This window comes from Haliotis cracherodii, unplaced genomic scaffold, assembly GCF_022045235.1.
Source record: "Haliotis cracherodii isolate W230 unplaced genomic scaffold, xgHalCrac1.p SCAF_3, whole genome shotgun sequence".
Classification (NCBI taxonomy): Eukaryota; Metazoa; Mollusca; class Gastropoda; order Lepetellida; family Haliotidae; genus Haliotis; species Haliotis cracherodii.
Window position 1 is genome coordinate 53589917 of NW_027266286.1, and position 14881 is coordinate 53604797.

The 14881-nt window shown below is 40.0% G+C and overlaps 1 protein-coding gene across 1 annotated transcript; it reads left to right on the forward strand.

The window, feature by feature from the left end:
* The first annotated feature begins 1333 nt into the window (after positions 1-1333).
* On the forward strand, positions 1334-13397 carry LOC139474309 (V-type proton ATPase subunit E 1-like). The gene is made up of 9 exons (XM_071257267.1): positions 1334-1454; positions 6959-7024; positions 7296-7405; positions 8703-8769; positions 8987-9076; positions 9244-9312; positions 9800-9897; positions 11388-11472; positions 12143-13397. Exons 1-9 carry the CDS (start codon positions 1422-1424, stop codon positions 12203-12205), a joined length of 681 nt encoding a protein of 226 aa, XP_071113368.1. The 5' UTR covers positions 1334-1421; the 3' UTR covers positions 12206-13397.
* The last annotated feature ends 1484 nt before the right edge of the window (positions 13398-14881 follow it).

The window sequence follows — 14881 nt, forward strand, 5'->3', positions numbered from 1 at the left end:
ATATTTAACACATTTTACACACATTTATGGTTGATTCAATTTCTCAAACCCCTGCGTCCCTCAGTTGTCTTAAAAAAGCCGTGACGACCGCGCTTCGCAACGCACCAAACATGGGTTGGGGTTGGGGGGGTGAAGGTGAAGGTGAAGGCATGGTGAGGGTCGGGTAGGGAGTGGATCATGGTGATTGGAATGGACATTTTATAACAAAATATAATGTGTTTTTTCATTTTGTCTTTTCGGTGAGGGTCATAAAAAATGTTTAAGGACATGCATGGCAGAGTGACTTGCAACGGAAAATGAGTAGTAGTACCCGGGTTAGTCTGTTTTACAGACCCTGATACAAATATATATCAAATACAGCCCATGCAAGTCTATATTGTTTGTCAAGTCTAGATTACTGCAGTATCAGTATCTGAAAATGAAGAGAGTCCCTGGACTCCCTTTTATTATATTTTTATTAAGATAACTGAACAACTGTTTTTTTTCCTGTACGATATGTTCATTTCAGAGACTAGATGTTAGTCTATACCCGGGTATTCACAGGATACCCGGGCTCGTGGTTAGTCACGTGATCTGTCAACGGTTTTATCAATAATAAAAAAAACCCACCCACGTTACACTTCAAGTCGCAAATATTCGCATTTCTTTCTGACTATGGACTTTATGACTTGTATATATGTGTGAGTAAAAGTAAAGCTTCAGTTAACTTCAGTCAACCCTATGTCATATATCTTCTAATTCGTTTATAAGACAAGATCATAAAAAATGTCAAGTAGTTGACGATGATCAAAATAAACGTTGAGATTGACACTGGGACTGTTATTTTATCACTTATTTTTCATCACAACCAGAGACCATAAACTATTTTTTTTCATGGTCTGTCACCACCTAATCATTGCAATCGATGTTGATAAAATCAACAATTTATTCACTATAACATTCAGATACAACTATCGTCAACATACGAAAGCCTACTGGTGCCACTTTGGTAGCTTAATTCTATGTTTTCTTCTCCTTACTTCGATTGTACTTTCGTAATTTTGATATTTTTTTCTCGTTATTTCAATTATTTTCTGAAGAAATCGAGGTTTTTCTCGTTACTTCGATTATTTTCTCGTAATTTCGAGTAATTTATAGGTAAACTGCATTATTACCAACAACTTGCATCATATATTTATTTCAATTAGACGTCCCTTTTGATTCGTACGTCTTTCTCTTACATTAACTCCGACAGATGCCACCTTACCTTGCACTAATATTATAAATAGTTCTTTAGCAAGTATTATCCATTGATCTGCGTGGTTCGTCATCAGTTTGTGTAGTCACACGACCGGCTATATTTCCGGGAGAGAAGTTGACTGACTGAGGCTGCCGGTGTCAGAAAATTTATTTATTTTTGTTGCTGCACTTGAACCATCAAAATGGCGTTGAGCGACGCAGATGTACAGAAGCAGGTTAGTTGAACATGGATATCAACAAAAAATAGTCCTTTTGTGATTGGATGCAGTATTCAGTGACCAGATGACAAAATAGTTTCATCTCCAAATTCGCCGAACGAATATGTCGATTATTTGTCTGTCACGAGTGCAGAAACATGAACTCTTGTCATTGACGTGACCGTGGGGGTGACTTTGAAATTTTAACATGAAATGCTCACATGCGATAATTTTCATACCGGAACTGTATTTCTTCTGATCAGTTAAAGATAATGTGTAAAAATAGCTGAATAGATCTGAGCAGCAAGCACCTGATTGTGACACCGTCTCAACATCTGGATGTTGAGATATTTCAACATTGAACGCCTTGGTTGATCATTTATGATTGAGTGAAAAACTGCACAAACATATCCTTTAAATGGATTTGATACACCGATTCCAATCTTTAAAATCGACATAAATTTGAGCTACTGGTTTCAGTTGCTTAAAAAGATTCTGGATTAGGCCATCATAGTAAACAGCTAGTTAGGGTGAAGTCAGTCCTTTTTCCTAAATAAGATGGTACAATGTCGTACAAACAGGATATTCAAACATACTACTTTCAATTGAACAACTTCCATTTTATCAAGACAAAGTTAATGATCAACACTATCATGATTATACACAGGTGTAATGATACAGTTTATTTAATATAAAATTATTTTATGTTATATTACGATTTGGCACAATTACCGTATGGGACTTTTGAGCGTCCACAGGGACATTTGTTAATATATTGGCTGGAGAATAATCCCAATAAGCAGACTCCAATTGATCAGTGTACACTAAACTTAAATCCTGTTTAAATATATCTCTCGTGTATAATATGCACCTTTCTTTGGTATCATGTCAGTATATGACTGTCATGATCAGTCTTTGGAAATAGAATATCATCCAAACCGTGTTGAATTATGCAATTAAGTTAACCCTGTTGTTTCACTATTAAAGTTTTCACTGTATTGCTGGACTAATGTTTGTAATCCATTTTATTAATTTTATTCAAATTTCATTCAATAATGGTTACATTAATTTCAGTGAAATCGTGTGTTTCACAGGGCCAGCTTTACCAAATAACGTGATAGCGCCAACTCATAATATTCGCAGCAACAACAATAATATTTTCTTCTGTCTCATTTTTGATGAATCTAAATGTGAAAACCTATTTCTGATTTGCATAGTTTTCCCTTGCTTACATCACATGCAGTCATTGAAGCCATACGGAGAGGTAGCGATGTGGTCACTATGATGTAAAAATATATATTGTTGTGCATCTCACAACTGCAGTTTTAGGACCATATTTATATAATTATGGAAAAGTTTCAAAAGAATATGTAAAGCACCAGTCTGTTCTGATTAAAAACGAGAGAGCAGTCCGGTCACATGATATGCAAATTTGTCCATAGCAGTAGTGTTATGCAAAGTTATGTAAATTCGAGAAAACAATGATTAATTAAAAACTGGATGTAATATTTAGGATATTTGTACATATATTTTCTTCAAGTTTATGATTTAAGTTAGGTAAGTAGTTGTAATATTTTCATTAATAAAACTGGATATATCGATTGTTGAACTGGTGACCTGTCATCATGGTCATGACCAGCTGCATTGCCGATATAATAACAACAAACACGTTTTGACAACAAATATTTGAAGCTAATTTTACAATTGAGTAGCTGAAACAAGAAGTGCAAATAAACTTTAAATATTTCATCATTTAAGGTTAGTGATATATATATATAAGGTAATGCTTGAAAATCACAAACACAAAGCATATGGGTTTTTTTATTTTTCAACTTTTCCTGCTGATTACCGGTACTTCCTGTTTGGAACAATGGCATTGCCAATCTTTTTTACTCATCATTAATGTGGATCTGCGTTATCACCATGGTCACAAATACGTAGATATGTAAGTTAATGCATGTAAGCACGTAATGTTATTTGTAAGAGAAGTATATATCTAACGTGGTACAATACTGAGCCAGATCGTTCTCTGCCTTCACCATACCATGAAATATACGATCTAACAATTCTGTTGTTTTTTTACCGAATTATATTCTAAGAGGCACCCCCTATTTCTAATTTTGAGAGCATCTGGATGCTTATAACGTCTAATTTTGAGAGCGCCTTGACGGTTATTACGTCTAATTTTGAGAGCGCCTGAACGCATATTAGGTCTAATTTTGAGAGCACCTGGACGCTTATTATGTCTAAATTTGAGAGCGCCTGAACAGTTATTAGGTCTAATTTTGAGAGCACCTGGACGCTTATTATGTCTAAATTTGAGAGCGCCTGAACGCTTATTAGGTCTAATTTTGAGAGCACCTGGGCAGTTATTATGTCTAATTTTGAGAATGCCTGGGCGCTTACTAAATCGAATACGATTGGTGGTTCTTTATGGAATTAAACACACACGCCCTAACATGTTTTGTTAATATCAATTGAATGTAGAGTGAAGGTGATAGTGCTGAGGTCAGTGGAGGAAGTAGAGGACACTGCAGTGATAGATGAAAGCTGACAACCCAGGAATTTAAGCCCGGAGGGCCATATAGATAAGCTGTTTATATAGACCGACTTAATGAACGCTGGGTCTCAGACATGTTACACTTGTGCAGATGAAGATTCCCAATGAACACACACCAGATTTAGGGATCTTTATTTCTTGTAAGCTTGGTTGTCTTAGTTAATAGGCAAATTTGTGCTGAAAACATTATTTTGCTCACCGGGATTAGAATCAAAATATTGTTGTTGATTTTCTTCAAAAATGAAAGAAATCAGGTTTTGATAAATATGAGAAGCATCTTCTCAAAACTAGCCCTGCACCATGACTGTGGAATACATGTATCAGGGATCTATCTAGGAGTCCAAACTAAGTGCCCTTGGCAAGCGACTTGGAAAAAATCATGATATTTTTCAAAATTTGATTATAATCAGTACATTATTTTCATAAATTTTGAGGAATCGGGAAATTTTAAATTCAGATTGTGAATGTTTTCTATCATTTGCTACAGACTTTGGGCAGAATATCGAGCTCTGAGTAGATCTAGATAAATCCCTGTGTATCTTATGAAACCAACACCAATCTAGAATATGAAAATGAAAGTCTAGCCAGCTCCACCATGTCCACTCCACAATTACCTCGGGAGGCCTACCAGAGAAAACCAGCAGAGAGCAACTAAAATATGGAATTTGTACAACATACAAATTCCAAACAAGACACAATCTACATAAAGTGTGCATTGTAATAATAAGAACCTGGCACATTATTAATGGAGCCCAACTCAGTATATCACTAAGACAGCAACAAACTGAGTGCGCATGCTCTCGGTTTCTTGCAGTCTCCATTGAACATGTACCGCATTCTTATCATTGTGAAGCACACTTTATGGGGATTGTGTCTTGTTTTTAATTTGAAACTATTTCTATTTAAAAGTTCTAGTTAAAAGTGTGTACATATTCCATAGTTTGGGTTCTCTCTGCTGGTTTTCTTTGGTAGGCCTGTACAACAAGTGTCTTTCCCAACTTTGAGGCCTGGTTCCTGGGGTAGGTTGTCCGTCAGTCTTGCCCCAGAACAACCAGTTGATAGTTTACCACAAGGAACAAAGCATGTGTTTCCTAATGGATTTTGTCAGGAATCTGGTTTGCAATAATGCATTGGGGCTAAAGGATAAAGGTGGGACCTTTGTTGTAGTTTTACAAAGACGCTATTACTGCACAAAGATTTCCCCCAGTTGAGAGTACTTTAACCATGTTAACCATGAACGTAATGATGGATATTTTGTTGAGGTGAAAGTATACTGAAACAATACAGCAAGGTCACAATATGTATCATGATACATAGGTCATGGTACATACATATCACAATACACATATTTACGTTAAATTGCATGGAAACGTCTTGAGCATGTTGAGTATAAATATTTCCGAGCAGGTTCAAAAGGAAAGCTGTAGACACATGTTCATAGCGGCTATTTTAGTCATGAAGTTGACACGCTAATTACAACATATTTTACAATGTTTGACTGACAAAAATGCTGGGGGCCATAAAACGAGTATTAAGGAATTAATTTTACAAAGTGTAATTCTTTGTATCGATACAGGAAAAAATGTATTGCATCTCATATCCATGATATTATTGCTTGAAAGCTCAAAGTGCGCAGATGTACTGTTTCACCCCTTATATTTTGTGTGTCAGCTCAGCTTTCACTCACACAAAGAAACTCTGCCCTTATTAAAACTGACATGAGTGTGAAAGTCTGAAAGTTTTTTGGGGGGTCACATGATCCTAGCAAGCAAAGTGTCAAATCGCTCATTCCAGGATCAAGTGCTGCTTGATCTTTATTGCCAGGCAGCATGCAAACGCTCTAATAACAAGTGACAGGATTACATTTTAGAAAGGACTTCAGGCGTGTTAGGGCATCTCTATGCTTTCTGTTACCATGGTTATGTTCAACATGTTCCTTATATTTTGCGCCCCGCTCTAATAAGCGCCCACGGCGACATTTGCTAAGATATTGGCTGGTGAAAAATCCCAATTAGCACCCCTTCCGATTGATCAATATACACACGACTTATTTATTTCCGTATAATACGCACTCGTGTGTCATATGCACCTTGATTATGGGCAATTAAATTCAGGAAAAATATATCTGTCGTACATAAACATTTCAGGCTGTCGGCATAAACCACGGAATTTATCCTTCAACTCTCTTTTTTTCACCAAAATAATATTCTAAGAAGAGCCCCCTATTTTTAATTTTGAGAGCGCCCTGAGGGCTTATTACGTCGAATACGGTAACTATCATAAATTGGAATAATACTCTGTGAAGCCATGATGATTTGGTGACGGATCTGTTACGGAATATTCGTATGATGTAGCTTAATGGTGATATTCCCTGCAGATTGGGCAGTAAGTAGTTAACTTAGTTGCGTCCCTTGGGCACACCAGAAACCTATGATAAGGTTCAAATCCCGGTTCGCCCCCATTATGTTTCTAGGTTTGTCAACACCATACCCGTGCTCGTGGGTTTCACCGAAGTGGTAAACGTCTGAGACCTGCATCACAATCACTTAGCGCTAAGATTGCTTCGTGGAATGGGGCCCTGGACCTTACTATCCCAGATACATGTGTATCAAACTAAGTTATGATCTGCAGCCACGGCTGAGAGGAAGGAGGACATTATTTGTAAACCAGGGTTAGAAACTAACAGTTTTTGTCCACTAGTCCTTATAATGATACCATATACCAAAACCCTTACAATGGGCCAATTTCTACCAGTCCTTAGGATACCTTTACTATTGGGCAGTTTGGTAAGGACTACGGGACTAGTGCCAATTTCTAATGCTGTAAACTGGGAACTATTTTACAAGATAAATTTATCCTGTTCTGTTTGTTTCTCAGAAAGGTATTTGCCTGATTATTCATGATTATTCATGATAAGACTTACTTGCTTTGTATTTCATTGTTCTGTGGTGGTGTATTTCAGATCAAACACATGATGGCCTTCATAGAGCAGGAGGCCAATGAGAAGGCTGACGAGATCGACGCCAAGGTGAGTTGCGAGAGTAACCATGGCAGCACTGTGCAGTTGTAGTAATCCCAAGAGCTTTTCGAATACCAGTTGTAGGACATTCAAAGATTGGCAAATATGTTTTAGGCAAAAGTTCAAGTATATGGTATAATTCCAGTTTACTATGGATTTTGTCGCTTTGACCATGTTGACATGAGTTACTCTGACAAAAGGTTTTGGGTTTTTGCCAGTTTTGATTAAGGGAGGGATCAGTTGATTTGTTTGGTAATGGATGATGCTATGTTGATTGTAGGCTGAAGAAGAGTTCAACATAGAGAAGGGTCGTCTTGTGCAGCAGCAGCGCGTCAAGATCATGGAGCTGTACGAGAGGAAGGAGAAGCAGGTGGAACTGCACAAGAAGATGTGAGTGGTTGGGCGGGGAGAGTGTGTTGGAGGGTAGAGGATGTTGGAGGGGTGGGGAGAGGGTGTTGGAGGGTAGAGGATGTTGGAGGGGTGGGGAGAGGGTGTTGGAGGGTAGAGGATGTTGGAGGGGTGGGGAGAGGGTGTTGGAGGGGTGGGGAGAGGGTGTTGGAGGGTAGAGGATGTTGGAGGGGTGGGGAGAGGGTGTTGGAGGGGTGGGGAGAAGGTGTTGGAGGGATGGGGAGAAGGTGTTGGAGGGGTGGGGAGAAGGTGTTGGAGGGGTGGGGAGAAGGTGTTGGAGGGGTGGGGAGAGGGTGTTGGAGGGTAGAGGATGTTGGAGGGGTGGGGAGGAGGTGTTGGAGGGGTGGGGAGGAGGTGTTGGAGTGGTGGGGAAAAGGTGTTGGAGGGGTGCGGAGAAGGTGTTGGAGGGGTGGGGAAAAGGTGTTGGAGGAGTGGGGAGAAGGTGTTGGAGGGGTGGGGCGAAGGTGTTGGAGGGGTGGGGAGAAGGTGTTGGAGGGGTGGGGAGAAGGTGTTGGAGGGGTGGGGCGAAGGTGTTGGAGGGGTGGGGAAAAGGTGTTGGAGGGGTGGGGCGAAGGTGTTGGAGGGGTGGGCAGAAGGTGTTGGAGGGGTGGGGCGAAGGTGTTGGAGGGGTGGGGAAAAGGTGTTGGAGGGGTGGGGCGAAGGTGTTGGAGGGGTGGGCAGAAGGTGTTGGAGGGGTGGGCAGAAGGTGTTGGAGGGGTGGGGCGAAGGTGTTGGGGGGTAGAGGATGTTGGAGGGGTGGGGAGAAGGTGTTGGAGGGGTGGGGAGAAGGTGTTGGAGGGGTGGGGAGAAGGTGTTGGAGAGTGAAGAGAATGAGTGGGAGGGTTTGGGTTTCGATTGGCTGATACTGTTTTTAAGGATTGTCCTGGGGAGATGTGTTGGAAGAATAAGGAAAGGGTTTGGGAGGGTAAGAGAGAGGGGCGGTGGCAGTGGTTTGGATGAGTTGGAGTAGGCTTTGGCGCAGTGTTCTGGGAAGAGGGTGTTGGAAGGTTGGAGAGATTGTGCTTTATCAGAGGAAGAAGCAAGAACTGCACAAGACAAAAACACATGAATGTGTGATGTAAATGCAGCGGGAAGATGCTGTACATTGGTGGTGAGAATTGGTTGTATGATGCTGAATGGGCCCTAAGAGCAAGTAGGATGTCAGGCCTTTAAAGGGGGCAATATTATGTGCTATCACTTTAAGGACTTGTAAATGTTGAAGCTCTGTAGCATCCCTGAAGTGGACCAAGTTACATGTAGCGGTGTTCTCTGTCAACAGTCAGATGTCCAACTTGTTGAACCAGGCCAGACTGAGGGTGCTGAAAGCCCGGGAGGACCACATCAAGGTGAGCAGTAAGGGACATTAGACAGCTCGCTGTACAGAGTTATGTCCCTTTGTCATGCCAGTATCCGTTGATCAAGGGTATTAATCTTGATTAAACTTGATTATTATGAATCATGTTCATGTGACTCACAAACTTAATATTCTTTGAGCTTTGGGCTTTGAGCTGACAGGCTGTGATATGACTGAAATATTGCATCAAGTACCTATTGTTGTTTCAGTCTGTGTTGGAGGAGTGCTCAAAGCGACTGGGGCGTGTGACTGAAGACAAGGCCAAGTACCAGAAGGTGTTGGAGGGGCTCATCTCTCAGGTAGGTTATACATGGGCTAGTTCAGGTGTTGTAGCTTAGTGCTACAATCTAGGATAACTTATTTGAATGTGTGAATTCCAGACTACATAATATTTTATATGACTTGTGGAATTTGGCCATGGTGTCTCCAGCTGTGATGTGGAACTGATGTGTTGGGTGTGTTTCAGGGTCTCTTCCAGCTCCTGGAGACCAACGTCACCATCAGATGTAGGGAGGTGGACCGCGATGTCGTCCAGGTACGTGGTTGCTCCACCTGAGGGAGATAACTTTTGTTCAGTGTTTTGATCCCATGTTTGTGTGAATGACGTAATAAAAAATTAAGGTCTTTGCTTTGGTCTTATCATGCTTCGATAGCTGCAGTTTGTGTTTTTGTACCACATGTTACATGTTAAAAGAATTTATTTGTCTGTAGAGAAAAGATTCCCAAATTTACTTTTTGTGAGAACATTTAGCATGTTTTAAAGCAGACTTAAGTGCATGATGTTTCTCTAAAATGTTAGGGGTGGTCTGGTAGCCTATTGGTTAAAGCGTTCGTTCGTCACGCCGAAGACCCGGGTTCGATTCCCGACATGGGTACAAAGTGTGAAGCCCATTTCTGGTGTCCCCCGCCGTGATATTGCTGGAATATTGCTAAAAGCGGTGTACTCATTCACTCACTCTAAAATGTTAATCCCCAAGTATGTTGAGTTGATGACATCTAGAATCTGTATTCTGTGTGTTAAGGCTGCCATCCCCGGTGCAGTCAACACCTACAAGACAGCTACAAAAGGCAGGGACACGAAGGTGACAGTTGACACGGACAACTACCTGCCATCAGACATGTGAGTACTGGCTTCACAGCAATAAACTCTCTGGGAATTCATGGTTAGAATCAGTTCCCACCAACCTAGAGGTGCCTAAGAGGCGCCCTACTGCATCAGGTGGTCAGGCTTGGTGACTTGGTTGATTGTGTGTCATCGTAACCCAACGGCATGGATCATTGTTTCACAATATCAATCACTGGTCAAGACTAGATTTGTCACAGGTCATGGTCATATAGCTGGAATATTGCTGAATGCTGCGTTCAACAAAACGAAGACAAAAAGAGTGTGTTGCCTGTTGATTGGCAGACTTCACAGGGCTCTAAAAATTCACTCGTCCGCTTGTATTGATGAGTGACAGCATGTTCAGTCGAGAAAGAAGTGACAAACACTTGTCCTACTGGTCGATGGATGGTTTTATCATCTCAATTCATCTCATCATTCTCAATAAAATATGCAGGATAACTTTTAAACCTAACATACGTTTTCACATCATGTATATTCTTAGTAATAATAACAAAATACATACCACTTGTCATAAATACTGTAAATCTGGAAATTAATGCGTCTCCAAATTAATACGACTGCTGACCCCTAGCCAAAATTGCGACTCAATATCAATGCGACTCCCTCCACCCTATCCCCAGTGGAATGATACATATCCTTACCTTAATCCAGTCAAACAGCATTGTGTAATTCCTATTCTTTGAATGACATTGTTATATACTTGTTACAACTGCTGCTCAATAAACCGTGTTTGTGTTTTTATTCAAGTTGGTATTTCCGCTCTCAAAAGTGGGCAGTGAGGCCGTCTCATTGTTGATAGTCATTTGGAGATATAAATGCGAAGTTATTTAATGTGAGCAAAGACCACTCGCATTTTTCGCATTTAATTCACACTCGCATTAATTTCAAGATTTACAGTAGACAGCATACATGGCAACTGTCTGTTGAAGAAATAAACAAAAAGTGCCTTGTGCACAGGTCTCGAGACTAGTTTTAAAAGGGAGGTAATTATTTTTATTATTTTTGTTGTAAGTGACTTGTTACTGACGCTAAAATGTCAAAGCAAAAGTGAAAGATTTTGTGAGGGAAATGGCTGATAACCTTTTAATTGCGGGGTTGACCAAAAATCCATGAATCCATGGATTACCAAACAGGCCGAAAAAAGGATTTTTTTCAAAATTCACTGAACAGTTTGGCTGTAAAAGCGAAAATGAACGGTGCAAGATGCATGGTTGAGCGAGTTTGCATTAATGGGTGGAGACAAACATAGATGGCAGTGACTGAATTATTTTGTTGTGTCTGCCGTAAATATCCTCAACTTGAAGGTTAATTACAGTAAATGGTAGAAAAACCCTGAGAACATCAAACTTTATAATATATAAGTGGGCAAGGGACACTATATCTACTTGCCCTGCAGGACAAGTTGGGTTTAAGAAATATTTCCAGCCCTGCTGTAGTTGACTCCTCCCATTGCCTGTGCATCAACCAATCAATTCCTGTTTCAGTGCTGGAGGGGTGGAGCTTATTTCACAGTCCAAGTTCAAGGTGGAGAACACACTGGACAGCCGACTGGATCTCATTAGTCAACAGGTTGGTAAACAGCAGAGTGTATAACACTGTTTGCCAGGACGTGGCATCTATCCAATAAAACCTGTTCTTGTGGCAGCCAGCTTGCTGTATTTCCCATGGCGTTGTTCAGGCTGTGTATTACAACCTAGGTTAGTTATTATCAGTGTCTGTCATTCGTAGAGCATTCGCTCGTCACGCCAAAGACCCGGGTTCGATTCCTGACATGGGTAAAATGGCTGAAGCCTATCTCTAGTGTCCCCCGCCGTGATATTGCTGGAATATTGCTAAAAGCGGTGTGAAACCTGACTCACTCACCCTTGCTCTCTCACTCACTCACTCACTCACTCACTCACTCACTCACTCGCTTCCTCTCACACTCACACTCGTTCACTCACTGTCAACAGCAGATAATCTTGGTGAGGTTACAGTGAGTCACCTGGCTGATTTTGTCAGTATCCTAATATAGTTTCTCATTCTTTCAGTGAGGGAGTGAATGTTATTTTACCCTAGTCAGCAATATTCCAGCTTGTTTGTGATGCTATCTATTCCCAATTTGATTTTCCTTGTTGGTTGTGTGGCCTTAAGTGCAATAAACAACTTGATGTCTTGAAATATGGGTTTCAGAATGTGACTAGATGTAAATTGTGTATTTCCTGACATAAAAACATGCATTTTGAATTCTCAATTTCAGATGTTGCCTGAACTGAGGGAGATCCTGTTTGGGAAGAACCCTAACCGTCGCTTTATGGACTAAACCTCGCCTCATCTCACTTCAGCATATCAACATTCCATGTGACATGGCGAACAAACTGCGAATCTACATGACATGTAGCCATAGATTAAAGCACTAGTTATAATCCAGGGTTAGCAGGTATGGCAAGGATTATCTCCCTTCTTTGGGTTAATTATCTCAACTTGAACACATGTAAATCCATAATCACAGTGCTCAGACTTTTTTCTGTCTCTGTCAAACTGTTCTAGTCTTTTTTTAAGATCGATTTATGAAGAATGAATGGGAATTTTGTTTTGGATGTCGTGTTTATTATCAGAGTGAGTAGACAGTCCCCAAATACTAAGTTTGATTAATGGTGCTTGAATTGAAGTGTGGCATGTTTATGTCTATTTATCTGATATTTCAACTTTTATGTCCGAATACGAAAAGGAACAGAATACTGTGTACATATATATATTTTCCCTGTATATTTGTTTTTTTTGAAATTTGAAAATCCTGCATGGGCTGTGAGTTGGCAAGGATAAGGGCATGGGGGGTAAAAAAGCAGTGCTATCAATGTGTGTTCCTGTGCATTAGCTCTAAGAGAAATTGATACATTATTCATAGGCCTCAAATTTTGATTTTATGTCATAATTTTATGACTTTTACTTTCATGAATGTTTCAAGTTTACAAAATGAAAATCATTATATAAGGTTGATATGCTTTACATAACCGATTAAATGATCAGCATTTTCAGGTTGATCACAGATCACTTAAAAAATTGTTTGAAATATTTGATATCTGATTACAATCCTTTAAAGTAATTTCATATAATATTCATTTGTGTTTTCTGTTCATATGAGCAAAGAGCAAATGTATCTCAATTTAGTTGTTTTCCTTGTGTTATGCCTGTTTAAAAATGACAAACAATAGAAATATCTTTATGGATGAAAATAAAGTTCAGGAGGTCTCAAATTGTGATGAAGGAACTATGATATTACAGAAATATGATATTAACAAGAGGTTTGATTGCAGAACTTTGGCTTTATTCTGAGAAAATATTGAAGTAATTATGTATCAAGTGTAACAGCTTCTCTTTACTTTCACTCTGTGGGCCCAGAATGGCTCTAGGAGGAATTCCATATTAATAATTTCATTAAAATGTATTTAGACTGCCTAATATTCTCCACTTTTGAGGTGTTATATGTATATATTTTGATGCATTGTTTGATTTTGTTCTATTTTGTTCAAGGTATTGATTATCAGATACATTTCCTTGTGTAAAAAGCAGTACTTGTTATTGTTATTACATCAGAGATCTATAACCTGTTTCCCCATCACTGTTAAACTGTGTAGACACCTCATCACTCCCCACAGACTTCACTGTCATAGCTAATCAAACTCTTCCATGATATACTTAACATCATTATACACTGCCTTCTATGTGCACCGGTATATTGCAGCAGCAGTAGTCTGTGGAGGATAGTTGCATTCCCTTCTTTACCCAACTGTGCATTTGGAACCAGCAGCCACCTTGCAACACATTTTTCCTGAGTCGGTACTGGGACGACAGTGGAGACGTAATGATCCACAAGTTTGGTTTGGGGTCACTTTGAGCCAGCATAATAGAATTGCATCATATCTTGCGGTTCTGTAGGGACCAAACATGTTTACTAAGAGAACATTTTAAATTTGGCATGGAAAAATTTGGCAATGATGACAACACACAATTTTCTTCGGGTATGTATGAGAGTACAATAAGACATGTTTGAAGACCCTGTTATATTAATTGACAAGCCTCCTTGAGAAGTTTTGGCAGGTCATTTCTCTTCCATCCATTTGAGGATGGAATCATTCTCAACATGGGAGGAATTCCACCAATTTGATAGCCACTTGAAAATCATTTAAATTCTCCCTGAACCCCCTCGGTAGGACTGTCTGAGAGTGTCCACTGTTGTATCTGTAGGTAGAGAAGTAGAACACTGTTTCACTGTTTATGCAGTTCAGAGCACCTGCCATATGTTGATGCAGGTGCAGACATTTTCCTATGGTTGTTGTATTGTGAGTACTGGCGTCGTGGCTTGCACCATTGGTTGCAAGGGCCTCATCATATTGGCTGTGATCGGAGTTGGGCATGGGTCTACGTTATTGACAACGTATTATTAGGCACTGGGACTTTTTTTTGTTGACTAGCACTGAGGTAGGCTACATTGTATATTGAGTATGTAGAGAAGACTGACACTATGGAGAAGCTGTAGACCTTGGAAATAAAGCATTTCAGGGAGTTCCTTGTTTGTGTTGTTGCTGAAATATAACATTGTTTGTTTGTTGTTTAATTCTGCACTCAGCAATATTCCAGGTATGTGATGGCAGTCTGTAGATAATAGAGTCTGGACCAGACAGTCCAGTGATTGACATCATCAGAATCTATCCATGCAACTTGGATGCGATGACATTCATCAACCATGTCAGCGAGCCTGACCACCGGACCCCATTAGTCGCCTCTAACGACAAGCATAGTCGCCTCTAACGACAAGCATAGTCGCCTTTAAGGCAAGCATGGGTTGCTTCACTTCAGGCTTTCCTCCCACATTAAGCTGACATATAACTGGAATACTGTTAAACACAACTCACCCACTCACTCTAAAATTAGGAAAACATGATTATGATTTTACCAGATTTGTCTGCCATTGGAACGTAGTGTGGAATCATAGATG

Coding starts and splice junctions, on each gene's coding strand:
- LOC139474309 (XM_071257267.1), top strand. CDS start 1,422: ATGGCGTTGAGCGACGCAGATGTACAGAAGCAG. Junction 8,770..8,986: donor CCCGGGAGGACCACATCAAG/GTGAGCAGTAAG, acceptor TTGTTGTTTCAG/TCTGTGTTGGAGGAGTGCTC. Junction 9,077..9,243: donor TGGAGGGGCTCATCTCTCAG/GTAGGTTATACA, acceptor GGTGTGTTTCAG/GGTCTCTTCCAGCTCCTGGA.